Source organism: Megalobrama amblycephala, linkage group LG7, assembly GCF_018812025.1.
Source record: "Megalobrama amblycephala isolate DHTTF-2021 linkage group LG7, ASM1881202v1, whole genome shotgun sequence".
In the NCBI taxonomy this organism is placed as follows: domain Eukaryota; kingdom Metazoa; phylum Chordata; class Actinopteri; order Cypriniformes; family Xenocyprididae; genus Megalobrama; species Megalobrama amblycephala.
Window position 1 is genome coordinate 38,427,458 of NC_063050.1, and position 27,716 is coordinate 38,455,173.

The 27,716-nt window shown below is 36.6% G+C and overlaps 1 protein-coding gene across 13 annotated transcripts in view; it reads right to left on the reverse strand.

The window, feature by feature from the left end:
* camk2d2 (calcium/calmodulin-dependent protein kinase (CaM kinase) II delta 2) overlaps positions 1-27,716 on the reverse strand; it is a 67,652-nt gene that overhangs the window by 26,222 nt on the left and 13,714 nt on the right. For 3 of the 13 annotated variants that reach the window (XM_048197356.1, XM_048197355.1, XM_048197351.1), the window contains exons 1-4: positions 17,129-17,491; positions 14,600-14,694; positions 1,642-1,701; positions 1,488-1,542 (exon numbers count right to left, since the gene is read on the reverse strand). In XM_048197356.1, the coding sequence (XP_048053313.1) occupies positions 1,488-1,542; positions 1,642-1,701; positions 14,600-14,694; positions 17,129-17,190 (272 nt within the window). In that variant the 5' untranslated portion in view covers positions 17,191-17,491. Of the gene's footprint in view, positions 1-1,487; positions 1,543-1,641; positions 1,702-14,599; positions 14,695-17,128; positions 17,497-27,716 lie in introns of those variants that run through there. The other 10 variants (XM_048197344.1, XM_048197345.1, XM_048197350.1 and 7 more) reach the window with 6 other exon arrangements.

Below are 27,716 nucleotides of genomic sequence, written 5' to 3' on the forward strand. Positions count from 1 at the left end.
TATACACTTTAAGAGCACATGGATTCCCTGGGATCGAACCCACGATTGCATGATCACATGATTGCATATTGTTATTGCAATGCTCTGCCAATTGAGCTATGCGAAACCCGAAATAAGACGCAGATAAAAGGGAATAATGCATTAAAATGAAAGGGTCCCGTTGTCAATAGGGGCATAACTTTAGCAAACACTCCTATGGGTCGTATTTCATGAATTAAAATAAAAGTGTCCTGCTGTCGATAGGAGCGCAACTTTAGTAAACGCTCCTATGGGTCGTATTTCAGGAAAGTGACAAACGACCTATATGGTCGTATTGGTTGGAGGACATGTTGGTACAAAACGTACCTTAGGTGCAATTTACATGTTTTTTGTTTTTTTTATTTGAGTGTTTATTATTATATCTAAAAATAAATAGCAACTGAATTTAATAGTTTTGGCTCTGTTGTTAATTGTAATCTTTAATATTATAGTAATGTGCAAGAAGGGTATGGTTTACAGCATTAGGTGAGAGATTTTTTTTCCTTAAAAAAATGTTACTTATAATTGAATTTATTTAAAAACAGAGACACAATTTGCTCAATAAACCACAGTTTAATAAAAAGGAAGAAAAAAGAAGCATTTTTATGTTTAGTTTTCTCCTCCCGCCGTACCGAACCATGACTTCAATACCGAGGTATGTACCGAACCACCATGTTTGTGTTTGAAAACGTTATTTCTAAATGTTCTCTAAAAGTTCAAAGCATCAAGGTTTTTAAATATATAAAAAAAAAAAAAAAAAAAAAAAAAAACATACCAATGTTAAGGGATTATTCCATTTTATCATTCTACAAACTTTATAAGAACATTACTTTTAAATGTTCTCTGAACATTCTGAAAAAAAGCAGCAACATTTAAAAACGTTAAACGAACTAAAACGTTTCAGGGAAAAAAAAAAAAATCCATGAACAATGTATAAATAATATTTTTTTTGAGAATATTATTAAAGACCAAATAACTCTGAACAAAACATTCTATTAATGTTACTGGAAGAACTCTTGTTTATAACTTTGAGAAAGCCTTGCCACAATGTTAGAGTTCAGAGAACGTTCCCACAAACGGACTCTTGAATAGTATATAATTATGTAATTTTGTTGTAAGAATGGAGTTGTCATGATTGTTTATAATCAAACTGTTTGTGAACGTAACTATTTAACACTCTAAAACAGGACTGACATCTGTATTCATCTGCTGTGTGAACATTGCCAGAAATGTCTTTTATTCTATAAGTCAGTTCTATAAAGTAATGCTGAAAGTAGGCTCACTGGTTTGCCGAAGGCTGCCCTCTGGGCACTGTCCTGCTATCACATAAATATCAGCAGTACTTTGTAAATGGGGCAGTCTAATACTAACCACACAGACTCTGAGAAAGCAAAGATAGAAAAGAAAGCCTATTAAGAAATGTGGAGAAAAAGAGGAGATTAAGTTAATATATATATATATATACTTACAGATCAAAGACTAGGTAATGGAAGCCCTCCTCCGATATGCTGTCATGAAGTCGAACTACAAAGAGAATTTTGCTCCGTCATTTCCTCATCTTTAGTTACCATTAGGTAATACAGATCTCTGGTAGAATGTCTCTGGAAAAACTGAGTCCATTACCAATATTCGGGTGTTTCAAGAGACGGCAAATCCTGGCCTCTCTCTCCAGCTTCTGGTGATCTGAAACAGATTAAAAAATAAATAAAATAATAAAAAAAACTGTAGCTGATAAATTGGAGATGTTTTAACTGACAAGGTACAGCAGGCAGATCTGTACATAAAACCATGCTTTTTCATGTCTAATGTTTCTATGTGAGCACTGCATATCTTTGAATCACCACCAGAGGACAGTGTTTTGATGCCTGTGAGTGTGTATGCGGGGCAGATGGCACCCTGACCTGCAGAAAACTATAAATAACCACATGCGCTCTTCTCTCTTCTGTACTAATCCCATATAAAAAACATACTAAACTTAACTCGCAAGCAGAAAAAACACAATTCTCTAAAGAATCATGTGACATGATTCAAAAAACCCTTTAAACAATTGGCGTTACAATCAATTAACAAGCCATTAACACACAAAGGAAAAGACAAACAAAGAAAGCACATTTTGTTTCAGAAATGCTCCTTACTGCATAGTGTATAGTATATATATAGCCTACTAATTATATATATATATATATATATATATATATATATATATATATATATATATAAAATAAACAGTTTGCATAGTATGCAATTAAAAATGCTTCAACATTGTCACTTGACCTCATTAGGTTATGTGTTAAATTCAGCAAGTGGTGCCGAGTTATCTTCTCAGAAAGGATTATTTTGCATTTTTATTTATTTTTGTGTAATGATACCTTAAAGTTTGGCAGTCTGATGAAATAATAAGTTAAGGTCCCCCTTTAATCAATAATTTTATCAGAATGGTAATGTATGTATTGTTTTATGTATTGCTCTACAACGTCGGACATGTAGTGGTAATTAATATGATTAGCCTTTTGCTTGACTACGCTATCAAACGGCTAATAATGTGTTACACAAACCATGTTCTCATTTGCCATCTCAAGTCTGCCCTCTAAAAATCAGTATCCTTAGAACCGCTTAAAACGTCAGTGGAGAAAGGCGGTCATCATAACATCGTAATATACAGTACATCATATACATAATTCACCTGCTATATTCTTAAAATGTACCTGATTTTTCATAATCAACAGAAATATATACCAGGGTAACCTGGCTTCCTCTTGAGACCAATCTGCTTCTCAGCATAGTTAATGATATGCTAAAGACAACCCCGCACTTTGACGGGATTGGTTACAACATATTTGTGACATAAAGAACAAGGGCGATTTTAAACCACGCTTTTAGCGGCTGTTTATATGTCACTGTTTTCAACTTAATACGGAAAACTTTTTATGCGTTTTGGTCATTCATTTATATGACAACGGCGTTTTGGGGGACTCAGATTTCAAAGGGTACGTTTACACGACAACAATATGCTTAAAAAGTTTTTCCCTTTCAGTTTTTCACATACAGACGACACCATTTTTAAAATGATCCCTATTCATACTGATCCACGAAAACGACTTAAAACGCTGTATTCTGCCGTCAGGCCATTAGATGTCGATGGGACATTATAGACATGTAATACGCATGTGCATGATGTCATCGTTTTTACAGATTCACCTTTATGTTGTTTACCTGGAGAACATTTTCAAAAACTTGCACTTTGAAACCCATAAAGTTTGACCTTTTTTGGTTGAAAACGGTGTCGTGTAAAGTGCCCCTTAGGCTGTCTTTGGTTCACTGCAGTTTTAAAGGGATAGTTCACCCAAAAATGAAAATTTGATGTTTATCTGCTTACCCCCAGCGCATCCAAGATGTAGGTGACTCTGTTTCTTCAGTAGAACACAAATGATGATTTTTAACTTCAAACGTTGCAGTCTGTCAGTCAAATAATGCGTGTAAATGGGAACTCCATCTATAAGAGTAAAAAAAAACACGACAGACAAATCCAAATTAAACCCTGCGGCTCGTGACGACACACTGATGTCCTAAGACACGAAACGATCGGTTTGTGCGAGAAACCGAACAGTATTTATATTAATTTTTACCTCTAAAACACCTCTATGTCCAACTTCCCTGCGCATCCGGTTAGTGATTTCTGAACGCTCTGACAACGGAAGTGATGTCTCGCACTCATTGAAGCAAAGCGCGAGACATCAGTTCCGTCATCAGAGCGTGTTTTTTGACCTCACTAACCGGATGCTGAACGGAGTTGGACATAGTGGTGTTTTAGAGGTAAAAAACTATATAAACACTGTTTGGTTTCTCACACAAACCAATTGTTTTGTGTCTTAGGACATCAATGTGTCGTCACGAGCCGCAGGGTTTAATTTGGATTTGTCTATTGTGTTTTTTTGACTCTTATAGATGGAGTTCCCATTTACACGCATTATACGACTGACAGACCACGACGGTTGAAGTTAAAAATTATCATTTGTGTTCTACTGAAGAAACAAAGTCACCTACATCTTGGACGCCCTGGGGGTAAGCAGATAAACATAAAATTTTCATTTTTGGGTGAACTATCCCTTTAAGCAGACAATACTCAATAATGGTGTTGACTTATGAATTTGCACATGGTTTTCTTTAAGCATATTAAACAAATCACACAGACACATAAACAACATTAAAAACTGATTGTTCACCACAGGTGGTCTTTAAGAAGAAGGACTTTTAAAAAATAAAGGGTAATTCGTTACATAGGAAATGGAAGGTTAAAAATAAATGAATACTGCACATTTTGGAAAAGGTCACACTGGTATTTTATGTGTACTGCACAGTATAAAAACTGCGAAAATAGCATGAAATGCATGCTAGTATGCGATTCTGCACATAGTTAGAGCTGATTCATAGTGAAATGAAGCCTGGTGAATCATATGAAAAGGTGATTCATTTGAATTTGAATTGAGATCATAAATGAATAGCTCATGTCTGTGCAGCCTTTGGCCACATTCAGATCCTTCTCTCATTTTTGTTCAGATGGAGGGAATAAATTAAGTTGTAAAGGGGGTGAGGGGGATAAAATAGCATGCACATTAGCTCAAATCACTCAACTTCCCATTTTTACAGATGAGAATCAGTATATTTCAGTTTATCAGGTGTCATCTCAGGTTTGGCAGTTTATTCTCAATTTCACAAGCTTCTTTCAGCCCTACACAACTCTCTCTTTCTATAACTAATCAACTACTAATCAACTCCCCCAACCCACCCACCCCCACCCCCAGCTCCACAGGTAGTCCACCTACCAACCGGCCAGACATCTGTTGTCTAGCAACTCCTCCACCAATCAGAACGCAAAGGCCTCTCTTCCTCTCTGCAGTGGAACCAGCCCTGCATGCAAATATCAGAACCCTCTGGATCCCATAGAACCGGAGCAATTACAGCAGAACTCTCAAAGTTGTGCACCAAACTTTAACACCATCTCCTGTCACCTCAGACAAATGAGACAACAAGTCAATAAATAGTTCTTAACAATCTATATTTATAGCACCATCTTATCATGACTACGCAGTTGGTTACATAATTCTCACATCACATATTTAAACAAAACTGTTTCGGCACAAGAAATATGTGCATGTGCATTCCCAAGACATGCTCAGATTTAGACTGAAGCAGATGGCTAATTCATACATCTGAACAATATCAGTGCCATGAATCTGGACCAAGAACAACCACTATCATAAATAACACTTTCATTATTGGACAACTGCAATAAAACAATTAATGCCGCAGACCAGAATTATGGATCATCTAGCCACTGGCATGCATTAGGACAAACACTTAGACTATCAATTGTGGCATCAGTTTGGAGCAAAAAAAAAAAAAAAATCCATCTCAACCATAAAAAGGCCTGGACGTGTGTGACAGGACATAATTTGCACATGGACTGTTTATAAAGTATTGTACTGGACTATTTACTGGTATGAATCAGGCTTGTTAGTAGTAGAGCAGTTTGTGCACTATATAAACAGTACAGTATGTGTAAAATGCAGTCCGGTCAGTAGCAAGGAAAGGCCTACATTTGACAGTCTTGCCTCCTCTCCTCTTTTTTCTGCTGTTCTCTTTTTTACTTGCTATCTGAAGCCTTCCGCACTGCAGCAGTGTGTGTGTGTGTGTGTGTGTGTGTGTGTGTGTGTGAGTATTCCTTCATGTTTCATGCTGTTTTTCCAGGAGATTAATGAGAGATTTGAGATCATCAGAGAGAGAGAGATGGAGAGAGAGAAGCAATAAACCTCTGAAATGAATGACCAAACCTAGTCCTTTGACTTGGCTATAGCAATCATGCTTGATAAATAAATAAATAAATAAATAAATAAATAAATAACACGGTTCAAAATCTTATGATCTTTATCCAGCTGCCTATATTCAGACCAGAAGAGAACCAATTCACCAATTCACTGACTTCTTTATCATCCAGAAACAGCTTAATTTACATGCACCACCAGTAAAATAGACCAATGGTAACAGTTGTAAGTATATGCAAGTATAGTCAAGACAAAATTCAAAAATATTTGCAAATTGTATTGCAAAATTGCATATATTTGTATTTTGGGGGAGACGCACTCTTAGGACCTGGAAGGTTGACTTTATCATAATTATTCGGATACTTATTCCATCATCACTTGCCAATTTTTTCACACTAAGATGCCTAGTACTCATTATCCATTACATGGGCGAGATTGGTAAGAGTGATCATTGAGTAGCTGATATGGTTTTTAATCAAGCTACGCAACATCGCATTCATTATCGCAGATGAATCGCATTCGATAATGAACGCGATATTGCGTAGCTTGTCAGTGAACTACGGCTCTGTCTATTAAATGCCGCTCCATTTGAAAGCAGGTGATGGCGATTTAGCGGTAATCAGGGAACCGGCTTTACTGACGAAATGCGCGTGACAATTGCATGCAATATATCGCCCAGCCCTAATGCCAATACTGATAACTATAAAGCAAATATATTTGCTATAGGCTATGATGTTCACAAATAACGTTTGCATTATTAGCACAACAGTGACCGCATACTTTTCAGCAATCTTGATATGTGAGGTATTTTTCCCCATTCGTTTTCTCCATAGGGATTGAGAAAACCACTCTATGAAGCTTTTAACCACATAGTCCACAAAGCATTGAAAATGGCGTAATCAAATAAAAGACAGTAAAATATAAACCTCTTGATTTATTGATATTTATTAAAAGTATAACATGATATATTTAAAGGTCCCGTTCTTCGTGATCCCATGTTTCAAACTTTAGTTAGTGTGTAATGTTGTTGTTAGAGTATAAATAAAATCTGTAAAATTTTAAAGCTCAAAGTTCAATGCCAAGCGAGATATTTTATTTAACAGAAGTCGCCTACATCGAACGGCCAGTTTGGACTACATCCCTCTACTTCCTTCTTTAATGACGTCACTAAAACAGTTTTTTGACTAACCTTCGCCCACAGGAATACACAAGAGTTGCGTTTGTAGAGTGTGTTTGTCGCCATGTCGTCAAAACGCTGTTATTTTCATCCCGCAGTCCAATCACCGGGTCTGATTCCGGCTCAAATTGATAGGGTAAAATTAAAGACATGTTTACAATAACACTGAGCGCATGCATCTCCACGTTATGGTAAGAGGCGTGACCTTTCCGGGCAAGATGCGCTAAACTGCTGTCGAATCACAACACAGGAACCGCTGGCACAATCAGAACTCGTTACGTATTTCTGAAGGAGGGACTTCATAGAACAAGGAAGTCATCAGCCCGTTTTTATGACAGTGGAAACAGCGGTATACAGATAAGTAAATTATGTGAAAAATACTGTGTTTTTTTTACACGCGAAACATGAACACATATTATATTGCACACTATAAACACAATCAAAGCTTCAAAAAACCACGAAAAACGGGACCTTTAAAGTTTATCGCAAAATAGTCAAATGGATGTAAGTTGCTTGAAATTTTAAAACTTCAATTACATTATTTGCAATGATTTGTGGGAATGGGCGTTTGCTGTTGAGCTGCATTTCTTGTTTTTATCATGTTAACAGTTACTATTCTGATTCTTTGTGGATCCAAGCCGTTGGCCGCTGCAGGATTGTGTGTAGCGTCGCTATTCACAGGCAATTAGGCTATTATACTAATCACATGGACTTGCGGCTTCTAAATAAGCAATTTCAGAGTTCATGGTTGTAGGAGATTTATACATTACTGTTAAAAATCAATAGTGCTATATGGAGAAAGTGAATGGGAATTTTACTTCCGAAACACCACTAAAAATATTTCAAAGAGAAATCTTCCATTATTCATTGATTAGACTGATGGTCGATTTTGAAACTGACACTAGCAGAGACGTTAAGGAGACATCAGGGAGAGATCATGCTTCTGTTAATTGGCCAAGCGAGGCCAATAATCTCAAAATAGCTGATTTATTGGCCTAGTTGATGTATCAATCTATCACTTTTGGTAAGATGATTTCAATCCAAATTGTTGACCTGTCAGAATATGAAAAACATTACAAAAGATTGCCTACACACATGCACAATTCAAGGACACGCTGAGGATGTTCAACATTAAACACCCAGACAAGAGCTTAGAACAGAACATTCAGTTCTCGATGGAAATATGGTACAGCATGAAATATTACACAGACTATTCTGCAAACTGTGATGATGTTTAGATCCTCCATGTCTCTCAGGCAAATGACCCTTTAGCTCCAATGAGACCACAGACTCTCCAATGAGTTAAAGTCCTCAGACATGAGAGAATTTGAACTACTGGTCAGAGAGCAAAAAAGAGAGACTGGAAACTGAGAGAATGTGTCTCTAATTAAAAGTGCCCTAGCTATCTCTCCTCAGAATTCTGTGGCCTAGTTTATTAAAGTGGGCATTGAGTTTCTCTCTATGCTACACTATGTAGTCGGAGCACTGACCTACTAGTTTTGCACACAGCCTGAACAGAGAAAGACATTGCATTTGAAACTGAAAAATGCTGTCTTTGCAGGTATGATCTTGGCCACAAAGCATCTTCCTTCAGGTTTTAGGTGCGGCCAGAAAGAAAGAGCATAGACCAGAATATCTGAGAAATATAAGCCAAATTCTCCTATATACATTTCCACTGCATCCAAATTTGTGTACTGTGTAATAGGTACTGCATTTGATTTGAAAGAACTTACTTCATGACTATTAATAAAGTATGTTCTATAAATATGCATGTGTGTAGTACAAATAAAGTCTCACATGTGCCATGTTGGAATTATCATGTGACCTACATCATTAGCCCAGGTCACTCCATTTACCAATATGACAGCTCCTCTCTTATGGCTTCATGGGATAGTAAAGAACTAAAAAAAAAAAAAAACTAATATATTCTAATTTGACTAGGAATTACACACAAAAACGTCCTTTGAATTTGACAAAATAATTTTTTTTGTCCCTAATAATCAACATAATGCAGGGAAAATGTCATATGAACTGCATATGAAAATGTCATATAAACAAGGCTTCGTTACGTCACAAGTGTTTTGAAATTTCAATAGTTCACGTGACTTTGGCAGTTTGATACGCGGTCCGAACCACTGATTCAAAACAAAAGATTTGTAAAGCTTCGAAGCAGTGTTTTGAAATCGGCCATCACTAGATATTATTGAAAAGTCTTATTTTGTTTTTTTGGCGCACAAAAAGTATTCTTGTCACGTTATAATATTAAGGTTGAACCACTGTACTCAAATGAACTGTCTTTTGTACCTTTATGGCCATCTGAAAGTGTTAATTGTCTTGCTGGCAATGGAGGCCTCACTGAGCCATCGGATTTCATCAAAAACATCTTAATTTGTGTTCTGAAGATGAACGAAGGTCATGAGGGTGAGTAATTAATGACATAATTTTCATTTTTGGATCAACTAACCCTTTAATTTGCAGACGAGGCACAGTGTAATGGATAGATTAACTATAACCTGTTTCAAAAACAATGGAATTATGAAATTATGAAATATAATTATGAAGTAATTACTACATAAGTGGGTCAAAAAAGCACTCTTAAATGCCACTAATTGTATTTAATAGAAATTCCATTTCCATTCCATTTCCTATGAGTTCAGTTCACAAATTCCATCTCCATTTAATATGTGTGTGTGTGTTTGTGTGTGAGTGTGAGTGTGTGTGTGAGAGAGAGAGAGAAAGAGAGAGCGTGTACTGTATGGCTGTGTATGAGGTGCTGTCTGTCTGAGAAACCAATGAGTTTATTTTTAGCTTTGCAGCACCATAACCTCTCATGTGATTGTAGTCTCTCTCTCGCACACCATGAGTGAATGACTCAACGTAGGTCAAGGAGATTCAGAGGTAGTGAACATTCTGTCTTGAACAGCAGCTCTGACAAGGGCTCATGTGAATTCTTCATTAACATCATCTCTGAATTATTGCCTATATGCATGCAGAAATATCTAACTTCGCATATTAATTTGAAATATTCATTATGAATTCAATATGTGTGAAAGAATACAACAAATATGGCATATGCGATGGAACAGACTGCTCTGCCAAATAAGCTCTCTATGAACATTGAATGAAAAAAAATGTGAAATGTCTTTGCTCTAAAAAACGTTTGCTGCAATATAGTATAATAATAAATGTGATTATTTTATATAGATAGTGCTATAATCAATTCTAATTTGTCTCATCAACATCAATGACCAACACCAAATTACACAAGCATACAAACCATTGAACAGACTATATTTTTAATTCTTCACAAAAAATACAGCGTCTACCATCACTAAGATTCATAGTATATCAAAGCAATGATTATAAAATGAGGTACAGCTGAGCACAGCGCTGCAATGCTCAGGAGTACTAAATGAGGACAGATGAGGTCAGAGAGTGTTTTTTTGTTTTTTTCCAGTTCTCTTCAACACAAGATACTAAATCATAATAAACTAGCAGATTCTTTCAACATTCATCTGGTTTACTATAAACACATACAGTAGCAGCATCAACATGGACAACGGCCATCTGGTTGTTTTGTCAGACACCAGTCTACTGCATTTCTGCCTTCTCATTCTCGCCTTCCTCTTTATCTATCTCCAACACTATCCTTCTTCTCGTTGTTCTTTTCTGTATTTTGTTGCCTCTGCATGGCATTTGCCTTACGTAATGCACAATCTGTACTCAGCTTGTCTTTGACCTCTCTTTTGCCTCTTTTCTTATTCCAGTTCTCTAGATTACAGTCTTTATCCTCCTCTGCGTTTTTCTATTTTTACACAACAAATATTTCTCATTATTAACCAGCATCTTTGTCTTCAAAAACACATACACAGATCTAAACATCCTGAAAACAAGACAAATTTACCTGAGAAGCAAAATCCATATGATATTAAACCACTTGCTTTCAAAGATTATTGTGTATTTTGAACATAATATTTTATTTTATTTTTAATGGCAGATTTTAAATCCCTTCTTTTAAAGGGAAAGTTCACCTAAAAATGAAAATTATCCAATGATTTACTCACCCTCAAGCCATCCTAGGTGTAAATGACTGTCTTCTTTCAGACGAACACAATCAGAGATATTTTTCAAAATATCATTAGCGCTCCAAGGTTTATAATGGCAGTGAATGGGGGCTGCGTTTTGAAGTAAAAAATAATGCATCCATCCATAAAAAAAAGTAATCCATATGACTCCAGGGTGTTAATAAAGGTCTTCTGAAGCGAAGCGATGCATTTTTGTAAGAAAAATATCCATATTTAAAACTTTATAAATTCAAATAACTAGCTTCTGGCGGACGATCGTACGCAGAATGTGCAAGTCGATTTGCAGCGGAAGGGTTTCCTTTGACCTGACGCACAACGTAATGATGAACGTGGAGGCACAGTGGATAGAGCAAAACAAATCACCGGTCATGGATTATAAGGCTAAAACGATCATTTTTAAAGAGAAATTTTGGAGGATTTTGATAAAAGAGAAGAGGAGCTTAAATTTGTTGCACAGCCCTATTTGTTTGAACCGTGAGAGGCGTCTAAGCTTACGATACTACATCCTGCGTCCGCCAGAAGCTAGTTATCTGGATTTATAAAGTCGTAAAAATATTTTTTTTACAAAAACGCATCACTTTGCTTCAGAAGGCCTTTATTAACCCACTGGAGTCGTATGGATTATTTTTTTAATGGATGAATGCATTATTTTTGGCTTCACAACCATTATAAACCTTGGAGGACTAAGGATATTTTTAAATATATCTCCGATTGTGTTCATCTAAAAGAAGGTAATCATATACACCTAGGATGGCTTGAGGGTGAGTAAATCATGGAATAATTTTAATTTTTGGGTGAACTATCCCTTTAAGCATTATCCTCACTGAATAGAGATGTTTTTGCTGGTGACAAACACATTTCTGGTTTGGTTTTTATGGTGAGTATTTGAGCCGTATTGATGGGGTGTGGTGGTATTTAAGATTTTATTCAGTTTCATGACTTTTGAAATTATGCTACCTCACATATCCAGGTTTTTGAAGACAGTGGAAATCCTAATTCTTCCAAATAATAATAATAATAAAAGTTAGGTGGGTGAATTAAAATAAGAAATATACTTATATACATTTCTTGTACTTAGAAAAAGTGTTGGGGGAAAAAAAGTTGCAGTTTAAGAAGCTTCAGAATCTATTTTTATGCAATCTGACAATTAAAAATATATATATTTTGTCAATGTATGTAGTACTGTTGATTCAGATATTTAAAAATGTATATTTTTAATACTACATTTATTCACAATTTTGTAATTTTTCATTTAAATGTTTATCACAAGAAGCACATTAAGATGCATGCTGCATGTCCAAAATGTTCTATATGGTATGAATATGGGGAGCAGTGTTGGGTAAGTTACTCTAAAAAAGTAATTAATTACTCGCTACTAATATCATCTTCAGTAATTAGACTACAGTATTAATTACTCTCTCTAAAAAGTATTGCATTACTTTCTAAATTCCATATCAACCTTGACCAGTTGAACAATGCTCTTTTAATAATGAACAATATACAATTACATAAATTATTCTTGAACTAACCCAAGTGTGTAAAGGGAGAAGGTTATATTAAAAGCATACATTTTAACATTAAATATTTGTATATTTCTGTATATTGTTTTATACAGAGTTGTTGTATAGTCTATTCAGTATTTAATGCAACTAATTAAATTACAAAAAAATTAAGAGTAATCCATTACTTTACTTTTCATGGAAAATTAAATCACAATAATTAGATTACTTATTAATTAAAAAGTTCACTAAAAAGTTTCTTTAAGGAACCCAAAATTGACCCAGTTGACTGAGTGAACGCAGCGCTTCCGTGTTTACGTCTGAACACCGGCTCATTATTGGCCGGCTCCGGCGTCAGCATCACACGCATGCGTCACGCTGCTCACGTGAACAGGCGTCGGCCAATACTAAGACCTGGAAGCACTGCAACAAAAATAGCGTAGGAGAATCATAGTACTCACGGAAAATCAATAAAACAAGATTCAAACAATAAGACTAAACGAGATGAGCTATATAACAAAGATTAGCTTTCTGTCTATAAATGTATCCAAACTGTTCTTCCCTTGTCTAATAAAACATATTAAAGCATCTTTGATGTTTCCATGGTTTCTACAAAATAAAACCAGAAAATCGTGGGTAACGCGAATACGATATCATTGATTGGCGACACACACGGTCTGTGTCCTGGTTGAAATTGTGTTTTTCCTCTGGATTTCTCTCTTTCTTGGAAACATCTGGAATAATGTAAGTACACAAGTCAACAAAATATATAACATTGTTCTAGTGGTTTTTGGATATTTTAATCAAGAAATCTTACATCATGTGCCTTTAAAGAAAAAAAAACGGAGGTTTTTGGCCTGTCAGTAATCGCCTCATCTCCTTAAATGTCACCTTTTACCCTGCGTTAATCTAGGACTGGAGGTTAGGATCCCACTAGCGAGGAAGGGTCTAGTGTCGATGTGCTTATATGTGTGTCTGTGTGCAGTGGCATTTATATACATGTTTGTGCTCATAGAATCGCAATTCCTGGGCTTATCGCAGAAAGAGGTTAAGACCATCTCTGACATGGACCAGCATCCAGTGCAGCGGAGCACTGCAGTGCTCGGCGAGAGAGAGGGAGAGAGAGAAAGAGATATGAATACAACATAAACTGCCACACCACCCGATGCTGTATTTTTGGAAACGGTATCCCAGCATGCACCAGTGCAGCGATACTGATCCCAGAATCTAGGTGTCCATTTCAATCCGGCTGTGCAGAAAGGGGAGGGGGGGAGTGTAATTCGATCCTAATGATCCAGAAAATATTCTCGTTTTCCCTTCCAAAACCTACATTTCAAAAAGGCAAACTTTAAAGCAAAAAGATGGAATTGTTTCATAGAAACGGCCAACACGTGTCATATGATTGGCTCTTAGGAGGAGAGATGCTGTGGGAGAAGCAAAATGATTGGTTGTTCTGAGGGTGGGAAGGAGGCTGATTGGTTGTTTTGCCCTATAGCAGCAGAGCCTGCAGGCAAACAGGCCAACAGCAACAATTACACTGACGGATCTGAAAGAACTGGGTCGCTCTATGCCCACACTTTCCAACAGGGGATAAGACCAGCCAAAGCCTTTCAAAGCACACATATACATACAAATATCCTCACATATCACCTGTTACTGCGCTTATAAACACAAGAACACAAAACACTCAACTTGCTACATCCAGAGACTCATTAATACAGTGTTCAGATTGATAAATGGATGTATGTGATTCTCAAGCATATAATCCCTTCAACTTCTTCACAGCTACACTTAGACACAAGCTGTTACGTCAGAACACATGCATAGAGCTCCAGATGAGACCCAGATGCATATTTCCGTTATCCCGGCTTAACCGGATGTGCTGCTCTGCTCTTCAGAACATCAGAACGTAGCCATGTTCGGCTACAGACGCTCCATTAACTCTACTCAAATCCTGCCCCGCACCTGACAGGAGCACACCAAATAAAAATCACCTACCCCTGGCTGACAGCTTCTTTGTGTTGATGATTTTGGCCGCATACTCTTGGCCGGATGATATCTTCACGCATCGCCTCACGACAGAGAACGCGCCCCTGAAGAAGAGGGAAAAAAAGAGAAGACAGTCAGGAAAAAAAATGGGCACGAGGCCCTGATGCCGAACAGATAGAGCATATGGCATGGAGAGCAGAATCTGTGCCATGATGGAGGCACAGCCTGAGCGCTTCCAAGGTTACACAACTATGATTTTCCATGGATGTTTGTCCGTGTGTGTTTGATGAGCGCGTGTGGGCGTTTTGAAATTGCTTGGCATATTTGCTGGCCACATGCGCACACCAAATCCGTCTATGCGCTCGCTGGAAATGAGAGGGTTAATTACACCTCACCTTAAATGTCCCCTTTGGTGCGTTTGTTCTTCTCTCAAACAGAATGAGGGAATGATGCATTTTTAGCCAAATCTCACTGTAATAAAACTGTAATAATTTTGAAAAAAATAAATAAATAAAAAAAATTATATAAATGTGTATGTAGCAAGTCAGTAGATATACTTTTTCAACAATATATTGTTGCAATTGTTTTTAATAATAATAATAATAATTTATTAAAATCTCAATCACCTTATCATTTATGTGGAAAAGTGCATTCCCTGTGCAAACCATCACATCTGCTTGTATTATATTTAAAATGTTAGTTTCATCTTATTTTTGTACACTCTAAAAAATGCTGGGTTAAAAATAACCCAAATTGTGTTGAAAATGGACAAACCCAGCAAATGGGTCGTTTTAACCCAGCGATTGATTTAAATGTTTGCCCAGCCTGCTGGGTAGTTTTATTTAATAACTATTGTTTAAAAATGACTGTATTGCTTGCTTAAAATGAACCCAAAATAGGTTTGAAATAACATTTATTAATATACTAAAAATGAACAATTATAAATAAGTTTAATGAATAACAAACAATAAACATTTATTAAATTGCTTTTTAATAAATGTTTACCTTTTGATTATTATTGTTGCCTCTAGTAATTATGTGTCTGATTTTTAATTTCCAACCTATTTGGGGTTCATTTTAAGTCAGCCATATAGTAATTTTTAAACAATAGTTGAGTTAAATAAAACATTTAACCCAACCGCTGGGTTTGTCCATTTTCAACCCAGCATTATTTTAGAGCGTACACTGAATTGTTTTATGTTGCATTTTGTATTATTTACAGAAAATAATGTTTTACTGCATTATTTAAGTGTAATGCTGGAAAGGCTGATTTTAATGAAATAAATCATGTGAAACCTGTTATCACAAGACCTATAATATCATGGTCTACTTTTTATAAAAAAATAATAATAATAATAAAACATTTTAAACAAAATGGATATTTGTGATATATTTGTGAAGTGCAACTCTATAATAAAGTGAAGATGAATGACAATAGACTATGTTTAAGAAATTATTGACCTGAGGGTATAATGGAATGTGCTCAGCAGTGTATTGTTGCTATAGTAACCTCCTCAGCGACTTCGCGAGCGTCTATTTTGCGCACTGTCTTGTAATCTTACTTTAATGGCTAGTGAAACGTTGTTTAGAAACGTTGTTACAACGTATACTTATTTTTTTGCATATACTTGTATGCAAAAATTATTCATACACCCCAAACCTTTTGTTTCGACCTCTTTTGGAGGGGTTCAACTGCCAGTTTTTAAGGTGGCTAAATAAATAATTCAGTGCATAATCAAAAATGGTAGGAATAGGCACCTCTATGTAATAAAAGGGAGCCTAGCTCTGGTGCCCAATATTTATATACATGATGCCACCGTGCAGATGGCGCGGAAACGTTTCGACATCATATTTTGAACGGACTGATATTCGAGAGATTTCAATTTAAAGTCCCAATGGGCTTAAAAATGGACTCAGTACGGGTCGTTTTTGACGACCCCTCACGACGGAATAAATATATCACAGTCACAGGCTTAATGAAATGTATAAGGTATCTCCTGAAACCCATTCAGATAGGGACCACCGATGTGGCCTCTGCTGCACACCCTCCCCCTCCACAGTCAAACGCAACGCAAGGAATCCCCAAAGCGATAATTAACGGCACGGGAATGTGTGTCTGCACTGTTGTCGCATTGGCATGAGTATTCCTGTCTCCGAGGGAAAAAGCCCGAGCCCACCAAAACGTAGGCTACATTATAGCAGCTGTTCGGATATCTGACGTGATGATCACAATGGACGCGTTCCAAAATCTAGAGCGGTGGCTACATACACTGCAATTTTGGGCATCACGGGCACGTTTGGAACGTTCCGTTCCAAACGCACCCGTGATTATCAAAGAATGCCGTCTGTGTTGGCAGCTTGCAAGGCTGTGGGACAGAGACTATATAATCAAGCGCTCACGGCAAGGTTATTATAAGCGTTCGCTGCAATTAAAGCGGAGCTGTCAAACAGAAGACGCGTCGCAACCCCATCATTTCATTGTGCATATTAAATGCACAGGAATGCAATGATTCTGCAGTAGAAAAATCCAGCACTTACTTTCCGAGCTCCTCAAAAAGCTGATATTCATCCGTGAATCTGGTGCAGATGGTCAGAGCCATTGTGATGGGGAATCGGCAGCGCGAGGAAGAGGATGATGCGGGGAAGCGCAGTCAGTCTCCTCTCGTCCCTCCTGTAGACCAAAAGGAGAACACCTGAATGATTTTTTTCTGAGCTTCTGCTTCGGTTCCTCGTCTCTTGAAGTGAGCTGCGCCGATCAATGTCAGATGATCAGATATGTAAACCTAGGGGTCGATCACCAAGGGGAGGAAGAAGCGCGTTCACATCCGACGGTTCCATGGGCTCATCATTATGCGCGTTGACGTTGCCATCTCTCTCTTGGACGTGTTTGCATACAGCACCTCGCCCCCCTTCTCCCCTCCCTTTCAAAGCCATGCCCCGCCCTCTCAAACATCATGCACTTGGAGAGTTTTCATATTCATACTTAATAATTCGTCATGGCAATAATAGCAATAAGGTCAAATGAATAATTGATCTAGATAACCTATATAAGGCCACATGCTAAGCGCCATCTAAAACTATAAACACGTTTCATTTTAATTAATGCAAATGCATTGATCTACTAAAAAGTGACCACTCATTTGTGCTAAACTATTTAAACTATTTAAATGAACTGCACAAAATGATAAAAGGTGACGTCACGGGCAAAGTTTCAAGGTTTCTCATTGGAGAAATTGAAATTCTTCGTTTTTTTAACTACTACTACCACTACTACTACTACTACTACTAATAATGATAATTGTCTTCAGAAACAGCATTGCCAGAAAGTACTGCTGCATGCTGGAATATGGTTGTGCATTTCAACCCCCTTTTTTTTTTTACATACTCCAAGAATACCATGGTATTACAGTTGTACAAAAAAACATGGTAGTAATGTAGGCTACAGTACAGTAATAATAATTGTTCTGGCAAAAGATTAAAAAAAAAAAACAGAAATTAATTAGGTATAGTAAAAAAATGCAACCATTTAGGCCTCACTAAAAATATAGAACTGACATGATCTAAATTATGTAAATAATACTGTATGTCGACAGGTCAGCGAAGTATGGAACCTTTAAACACAAGAATCCATAACATCAAAGCCCAGATATGCTGCCAGAGCGCAGAACTGTTCTGACGCACATTCACAGCTGGCATTTCTACGCATGCGCATGTGCTGTGTCTAATCTCTTGTGCACTTCTATATATTGAACACACGGGGGCGCTGTTGTACAGGCCGTGATTGAAAAAAATATCCAACTGGCTTACTGTGGACTCAAACATACATTTAATCAGTAAGCTATAATAGATATTTTTTTTTTTTTTTTTAACTGTTTACACATATTTTCAAAACTTTGCCTATTTTTTTTTCCTAAACTTTACACACAAATCCAGGAATTGCACACATAAAAAGCACTGCATTCAAAATATCACAAACACAGCAAACATTTGTCTTACGTTGCAAACACCTTTGCAATAATATTCTATTTTTGTATATATCATATACACACAGTTTCTTGAGATCCTATGTACATTTCTGTACGAGACTGAAAGTAATTGGCAGAGAGATTATTTTACTGTAAGCATTTGTGATTGTGAATACAGTACTACACAGTATGAAAAAACAAAGCAAATACATCAACCATGTGTAGATGGACAGAAAAAATGGTTGTGTTTGAAAAAGGAAGATACCTATGGAATGTCCCCACAATTCACAAAAACAAACCTGTCTGTGTGTGTGTGTGTGCTTGTCTACCTAACAGGGGACATTGGTGTCGTAACACATTCACGAACAGGGGACCACCGAGCAAACGGGGACATTTTTCAGGTCCCCACTTGGTCATGCTTTAAATCATGTTAAAATCAAGTAAAAAACGCTCTGGTGAATTTTTTTCATTTTTGACCAAGTGGGGACCTACAGGTGTTTAAGCCCATACTCAGCAGCACCCCTGTAGGCTGGAGCAAGAACTGCAATGGCCCATAAACACACGTAGTTCACACTCCTCTATTGTTTGAATGGCTTGCTGTCCTAGAGAGGGTCTGAGACTGTGAGCCATTTAACAGGCTGCTTAAGGAACTGATTCTTGAGATACGGAACAAAACGTTGTTATTATTTAATACATTACTTTTTTATTTGCTGTATACTGTTTTATTGACATTATACACTTGATTATTGACTATATTATATACTACAAAAGTATGTTAGACCTCTGATGATCGTATCGTATGTCTAACTATTATCATAATAAAATTCCAGTGATCGTATAGTGGTTTTTTTCTTCTTTTTCTTAACCTAGTCTTAATCAGTTTGACACCTATAGACCAGTAAGGTGGGGATAAAGTACTGAGATGGGGAAACCTATGAGGAAGTCTTCACCACAGGGTTGGCCCCCAAGGCCTTTTGCACTTCGGTTCTTCCCTGGGCTCCTCACTGGTCTGTGTGTCCTATTCTCTCCCTGTAGTTAATTTGCAAACTTTACTGTGCTACATCTCCATCTTCCATTGAAACATCAGTCATAGCAGACATTATAACCCATAGAGGATGGATAAGTGTGGATGGATAAGTCTTTCAGCTTTCTTGTAAATTACTGGGGAAATTAAACACTCACAGCCCAAATGGTTAGCATGTCAGCAAGCTGCTGCTCCAAGAGTTTGGAGAAGAGGGGAGGGGCAGTTTCAATGTAGCAAGTAGACTGAGTAGGAGCTGAGTAAAGCTGTTCATTTCTTTTAACCCTCAGGGGTCTGAGGATTTTTGGGGCCCTGGAGAAGTTTTGACATGCCCTGACATTTGCGTTTTTTTCAGTTGTTCAAAAACATATTAATGACAAAAGTGTCATTTCGCTGTATTCAGCACAAACTAGGCTACCATAATATGTGAGGAACATGTATGTACATGTTTGTGTTTTTGAAGGAATAACGTTTATGCGTGGTTATTGAAAAAACAAAAAAAACTTATGTCACTGAAATAAAGCCAAAAAAAATTATATTAAATCTGTGTTCACAAGACTTCTGGGTATTTGAGGTTGTAGACTAGAGTTTTTGCTTCAGAATGATGTAAAAATTATTATGCTGACTCATTCATATAGTCTAATACAATAGAGAGATTTAAATTTTCTAAGACACTTTTTGTCAAGAAACACAGTATGCGTGGAGGCGTGAATCATCATGAATAATGGGTGATTCTCACCTGAGAAGACAAAAGGACCTGTAATGACTTGAATATTAATTAGGCCTTTCAGTCAGGTAGGCTGTGAAAAAACCCTCTGTGATCATGCTGATAACAGGATTAATGTCCACTCTTGACAAAAAAAAAAAATTTTGTGATCTCATGCATGCACGTATTATTGCACATGATGTGAAGAAAATTTTGTATAGCCATATGTTAGATTACAGTACCAGTCAAAAGATTAGACACATTTTTTTTTTTAAAGTATTAAGTCTCTAACCAAATAATGGTTTTCTATTTTAATATACTTTAAAATATAATGTATTTCTGTGATGCGAAGCGTCTGAACATTCCTACCTCTATGGCATTTCATATAGGCTACTATATTTGTTATATTATATAGCCTAAATGTTAATGTGCACTTGACAAACTATACATCTTTAAAAAAGATCAAAGACTCAAGATTCACATTTTGACTCTTAAAATCTTATATTGACCGTAATTTCTTAATATGCTTAAAAGCATGCACATTTGGAGAAATATTGATGGATTCTCATATGTTTATATCAATTTTCTATACAGAGGAGTAATATTTATTCTACTGTATATTTATTGTTATCACTGTGAGCGCTGGATACTGTGTTTTCAATTCATACTTGCAGCCGGAGGGCGCTCTTGCCCTTTAGTCCACAATTGCCTCAGTAAAAGAAGAGGCATATATCATCATATATCATGTGACAATCCAGGAACTAAGCTTCCAGAGATCGCTTTAACATCCAGATAACACTTTTCAAGTCAATAAATACCCGATTGCGATGATGTATGCATGTATTGCTCAGAATTTGTGTCTGAATAGCGCTCGTTCCGTGGGCGTGGCCGCATTAGCGGATAATGAGCTGAATTATGGACTTCTGACATGGCTCTATTTTCATACAGATTACATAAACAGAGAATATTGGTTTTCGATTTGATTTACACGATTTAAAACCTGACATTTCAATGTTCCTTTAGACATAAGTCTAATTTTTTTGTCATTAGTATTCACTAAGATACAGTTCATTTTCTGAGAACTATCAGATTGGACTTCGTTCAGAGGGAGACAACAGGTCACGCATCATGTTAGTTTTCTTTATTTTACAAAAAGCATAATATTTTGTTTTTACTCTGAGTGTACACAAATAAAAGAAGATATTCCACAGATTAAAATAGTGTATAGCTCTTAATTGTATTGGTCCTCCCTTTATGCTTCCGGAGCTCCTCCATGAGAAATACGAGACCGGTGCAGTGCGAAGGTGACACTCCATAGCAATCACGCCACTGGCCTCCCGCCATTCCCTCACAGCTCTCGGTCCGCCCTGCTTGTCACATAACCCCATCATCATTTCATCTTTATGTTACTAATTTGCATAATAACTGTTAAATAAATATTACTCAAACGTTCTCTTGCTTCCTGAGTATTTCTGGTAGAACTGATTTCCTGAACCTGTGGACCGTGTATGAGTTTGGGATAAGAGGCCTTGTTGCCATATCTGGGCAGCGGGATTTATGCAGCGTTTTGTTTTGTTTATGCAGCACAATTATGTTTATATTCTTTTTGTAATAAATCGTCTATTGGAACATCCAAAATTTTCCAAAATTAAAATTGTTGTGTGTGTATGTGTGTGAGAGTGAGTGAGTGTGAGAAGAGTGTGTGTGTGTGTGTGTGTGTGTGTGTGTGTGTGTGTGTGTGTGTGTGTGTGTGTGTGTATGTGTGTGTGAGGAAGTGTGTGTGTGTGTGTGTGTGTGTGTGTGTGTGTGTGTGTGTGTGTGTGAGAGAGAGATAGTCCATATAGTCACTCAGTAAGGACATTGCCATTTTCACAGTTAAAGCCAGATTACAAGTTTACTTTCCATCTGGTCTACAACTCAGGTTCCTCATTGTTTGTCACACTACAGAACAGATTACCGAAACATTAACACCTATCTTGAATGGCTGCCATGCTTACAAGGAAATTGACATTGATCACGCTATGACAGAATAGTGGACCTTGTAGGGAAAAGCCATTTCCCATCTTCAGTAAAAGCATGCCTGTGTAAAATCATCCATGTTCCAGTGTTGCAATAGTAATTCTGAAACCTTCTCACACCTGCTTGTTCTTTGTTGTTGACATTGTTCTTGTTCTTAGGAATATTGCATTATTCATTTTAAATTAATTATCTTTTGATTTATTTTATTTTATTTTATCAATATTTAATTAAAATAACTTCCCCTTCCTCTTCCAGTGACGTGTTTTCTCTACTCAGATGGCATTTACAGGAGCAAGGGTGGAGCAACCTGTTACTCAAGATAACAGTATTAAAAAAAACAACATTGATCAAATTGATTCGTTGTGGACAAAATCAATTCCCGCCCTACATTTTTCTTGTTTGAGAAGCAGTTTCACTCACAATAGGGAAGAAAAGACTTCATGCTGATTTTAAGTAAACTGCTTTAACAGTGCCTGTTCAACCTTAAATAGAACTGACCATGTATCCTAGATTATTTTGCATCTCAACTAGGGCTGTGACGGTGGCAAATTTTTAATTCCCGGGATGGTAAATCACCAACAACCGCCGGTGTTGCGGTGGTGGGGTCCAAAAGGGGGGGGGGTTGTATTTTATATATATATATATATATATATATATATATATATATATATATATATACAGGCATACATCAGAGGTTGCGTTAGACTTGCGTTTCGCCGTCATTTTGATGGACAGGATCGTTTTATATTTTGATAAGTCATTTAATAGCTTCTGATTTCGTCCACATTTTCATTTTTATTCACGAACTTACATGATAAGCAAATGGGCCTAGTTATGCATTTATTTATATTATGAAAAGAAAGTTGATCAAAGACTGCCTCACTTTCAGTTTTCATCTTGAACACGTCACAGATTGTGAGTGAATGCGATCATCCTTTCCTCTTTACTACTGTACATAACGAAATAAAAATGAATGAAAATAAAAAAATAAGTTGAAAGATACTATCTTACCGAAATCTGCATTACGTTCAATCAGTGTTGCAAAAAATATCACGTAACATTATACCTCAGAAAAGCCATTCGTTGACCATGAACTTATAGTCAGCAAGAAAAATAACAAAACAATTATGTAAGTAAGCATAATTAACTTTATTATTATAAAATGAAAGACTTAATCTGGGTGCTCGTCTGTGTAATCAAGCGCATCGTTTTCATTTTATTCTGGAGACTGAACTCGCGCTCTGCTGCCACACTAGAGCGCACTCACCACCTACTGGACAGGGGTGGGAATTACAGTTACAAGCTACATAATATGTGAAAATGACGGACGGCCTGCAAATTTTTTTCCGTCACTGCTAAAAAAAAAAATCCATCAATGACGGAAAATTTTCAGTTAACGCTACCTCTGATATTATACATTGTACTTATATATAAAATGTCACACTACCGCCGGTGACACTCCACGACCGCGGTGGCAACTTCACCACCGCGGTAGCGCGGTTGTCATTCCTACCGTCACAGCCCTAATCTCAACAACATTAAATTGAAGATAATCAATCAATATCAATTTCACCACTTTCACCACTACACAGTGAGTCATACAAGTGTTTATCATCTCTGTTCCAAAACTGTATAAACTCAACAGTTTGTTTTAGTGATAGAAATGATAGGCAAGCTTGAGAACTGGATGAATGGATGGATGGATAGATAAAGTTCTCTAAAAAGAAGAAGAAGAAAAAAAGGGAAATATTGGCCTACAACAAGAAAGTACACATTCAAACTGGAATAAAACAATACCACAAGCATATCTTGGCCTTGATAAAATAAGCATTGTGACAAGCGTTTACTAGAATATTCCTTCTGTATGGTTTACGTCCAGCTTTCTGCCTGCAGGAATAACTAGCTATAACAACTATTTTAGTGATGGTGTTCTTCCAAATATGGAAGAGAGTATCTATATAAGCCTGACTGAACAGATAAGTAATGCATCATGGGTATACCCTTAGTCATGGTAGACAGACGCAATTTTGAACTTTACAACCATCTTAAAAATAAAAGTTCCAAATGGGTGTTTTCACTGCAATGCTATTATAGAAGAACTATTTTTGGTTCCCCAAAGAATCTTTCAGTGAACAGTTCTTAAAAAGCACAATTTAGTGTGAAGAATACCTTTTTCAACTATAAAATAACTTTTTAGTTAAAAGTTCTATGGATGTTTTTTTATGGAACCACAGATGCAAATAAAGAATAAAAGAACCAAAAAAGAATAAAGAACCATTAAAGTCTAAATATACTTCTCTACTATATAGTAGTATTACATCCCAATACATAGTATTTATAAAACAGAACCTGGATGATCTACTATGACAAAATTCTGAAATGTGCATCTGATTGACACTACTATCCCATTAGGCCAAGGGAGAGGAGTTGTGAACGGCAGTGAAGCGAAGCAACTGTCACTGGTGGGTCACGTGACAGTGATGTAGTAAGTTTGATTTTCATTCATACTACCCATATTCATACTATATAAAACAAACATACTTTTTAATGGTCAAAGTTTCAAACAAAATTAGTATCTACTAAACAGTATTGCATTGAAAAATATCAAACCAAGTGGCATTTATTTTAATGAAATGTAGCACAAGCATTCTTTATGCAAAAACATTTCACAAAAAAAAGTTTGTAAGGGTTTAAATTAGAAAATAATAGCTATACTGTTTAAAATTAAGGTAAAAAGTACTTGGACACTTCCTGGTTGTCAGTTAGTGGAACATATTCATAGTTAATGCGAACTGGAAAGAAACTGAAAATCATGAAAAACCAGAAAAGTAAAACGCCAAAATGTCTCAGAAAAGCTTGTTCTGGGAAAAGTTAATGCTCTTAGGCATTGTTTAATCATGGTTTAAGTGTCTAAATACTCTGAGCCAAATGTTTACAGACAACTCTGACACCACCATGTCCTCGCTGATATCCTCAATAATGTACTTTACAAATGATGTATCTTTATAAAATGTTACAGAAGCAATTACTTCAGGTATGCGCTTCATGTCTTTGTGTAATCAAAAGAAAAGAAGGATATTTGTATGTCAAGTAAGAGTCAGTATCACTTCTCCATTTTAAAAATGACCAGAGTCATCACCCAAACAAATATTCCAGGATTCCACAATTTGGAAAGAAGATGATGGCATGAAGTGTTCAAATGGTTGACACAGCAAATCTGAGTACGCTTCTGTTAAACAGTAAACATCTGAAGCATACTTCCTGCATTTTACCACTTACAAAAAAGCTCCCACACCTAGAAAGCAATTACCCAACTCTAATCTTCTGTTTAATAACCTACAAAAGGTGCTTCATGGCTTCACTCAGGACAGACATCTTATTGTAAATACTGAATCAAATGGATTATATTTAAACTGATTTGGATTGAATTGGATTTGGTAGAAATGACTGCACACACTCACGTTCGACTGTGCAGATTCGTCATGATAAGAAAACAGTGACACTAAGCACATGTGCTTACACACACCAGCCCACACTAAACAAGTGAGTCACTCTAACTGAAGACATTATCTAGGAAAAACTTCCCATTTCCTTTAATGACGATTACTGACAGGGGAAAACATGCACATCTTCCTTGTAGAATAATGTCTTTGTAAAGTGCAGACACAAAAAAAGAGAAAGAGAGAGAATATTTCTGCCTTCTATAAGACATACAATTAAAAGTAACTGAACAGTCTCACTTTATTGCTTACATGACTATATTATGAACTTTTTTTGACCTTTTTAGGCATCTCATAAATTTAATCCAGCATGTAATCAATATATTATTGTTCAAGTGTCTGGGTAGAAAAAAATGGCCCGATTCTGGGAAAGCCTCTAAATCTTCTTGTTCTATATCAAATAACATGATTTATGGCAGGTTGACACTAGACAGTTCCACACCTATTGTCAGTTAATCCTATCATTTCCTGTCTGGCATCATGGCAAACTTATGAAAGAGAGAGATAAATAACACTAATAACAGGATTCAGGCTTAGCGGTCAGATCATCAAGCTGGAAGTCTTCCTGACAGATTTCTTGAGGCGTGCTCTCTAACAGGTCAATTATATTATATTAAATTATATCCATTATAAATGAACACACTGTGAAATGCTTCAGAAATGTCACACTATCTTTAGTAAGATTTTAATCTCAACTGTTTTCAGGTCAATGGTATTTTAAAATTATTATTAACATTTATTATTAAGTGACATGATGTGAAGGCCAAGTACAGTAATCCATACTTGGAATTTGTCCTCTGTATTTAAACCTGCCAAGTTAGTGCACACACAGTAGGAGCAGTGTGAAAGGAACACACACACAAACACAGTTCAGTCCGTGGACACACACGGAGCAGCGGGCAGCCATTTTGCTGTGGTGCTCGGGAACAGGGGGTTAAGTGCTTTGTTCAGGGAACCTCAGTCATTTTCTGCCGGTATTGAGAATTAAACCCATACACTTCAGGGGCCAGATTCACAGACATCTTCTTAAGAAAGAAGTTCTTAAGATAAATTCTAAGAAGTTCTTAAGAATGTTCCAGGTTGTTTGAAATCACGTGGTTCTGGTGACGCGCGGAATTAATGTGGAGGGCAAGCAGTGAAAATAAGAATGGAAGAGATGGAGAAAAGTCCGTACTGCGCTGGTTTAGAAAGGTGTAAACAGAAAATCACAACATATTTTGGACATGAACCTTATGTTATGAAGAGGAGCGATTTTTCTACTGAATTGAAAGACTTGACTGCCAACGAGGAGGTAGATGAAGCTGCCATCACGCCGTCTTGAGGTTTGGGTTTGTTTATATCGCACTGCCTTTCTACTAGTGACGTTAAGGGCAGTATTTTTGATTTTCTGTCATGATTGTGAAAAATGTCGCCATTGTAGGTCATTTATGCTGAATCGAGAATTGCAACAGGAGCTCACATCATCCATTAGGGAAAAAACTGGACGGTGTAATACAATTTTCGCTTTTTCTATGTGTAAAAACACTAAGGGAAGCAGGTTGAGGTGGTGACGGGAAAATGCTATATATAAAAACTCATAATGTCACTGACTGAACCCACTGCCTATCATTGCTGAGTGTTTTTGAAAGTGTTGTATTTTGTTTGGTTTAATAATTAACATTATATTTGCGAGTATGACTCTCACTCAGCTTGTAGCTTGCACTCAGCCACTTCAGAACTGTTCACAAGCTTCTATGGGTTTGATTTTGGTTGTCATTGGTTGAAATAAATATAGTAGTCATCATTTGAAGTGGATCAAAACCTTTCATCAAAGTTGTCCTAAAACCTTCTTCTTAGGACAACAGTTCTTAGGACAACTCTGATGAACTTTTTTGATCCACTTTAAACGTTGACTACTGTACAAAAAAACACCCCA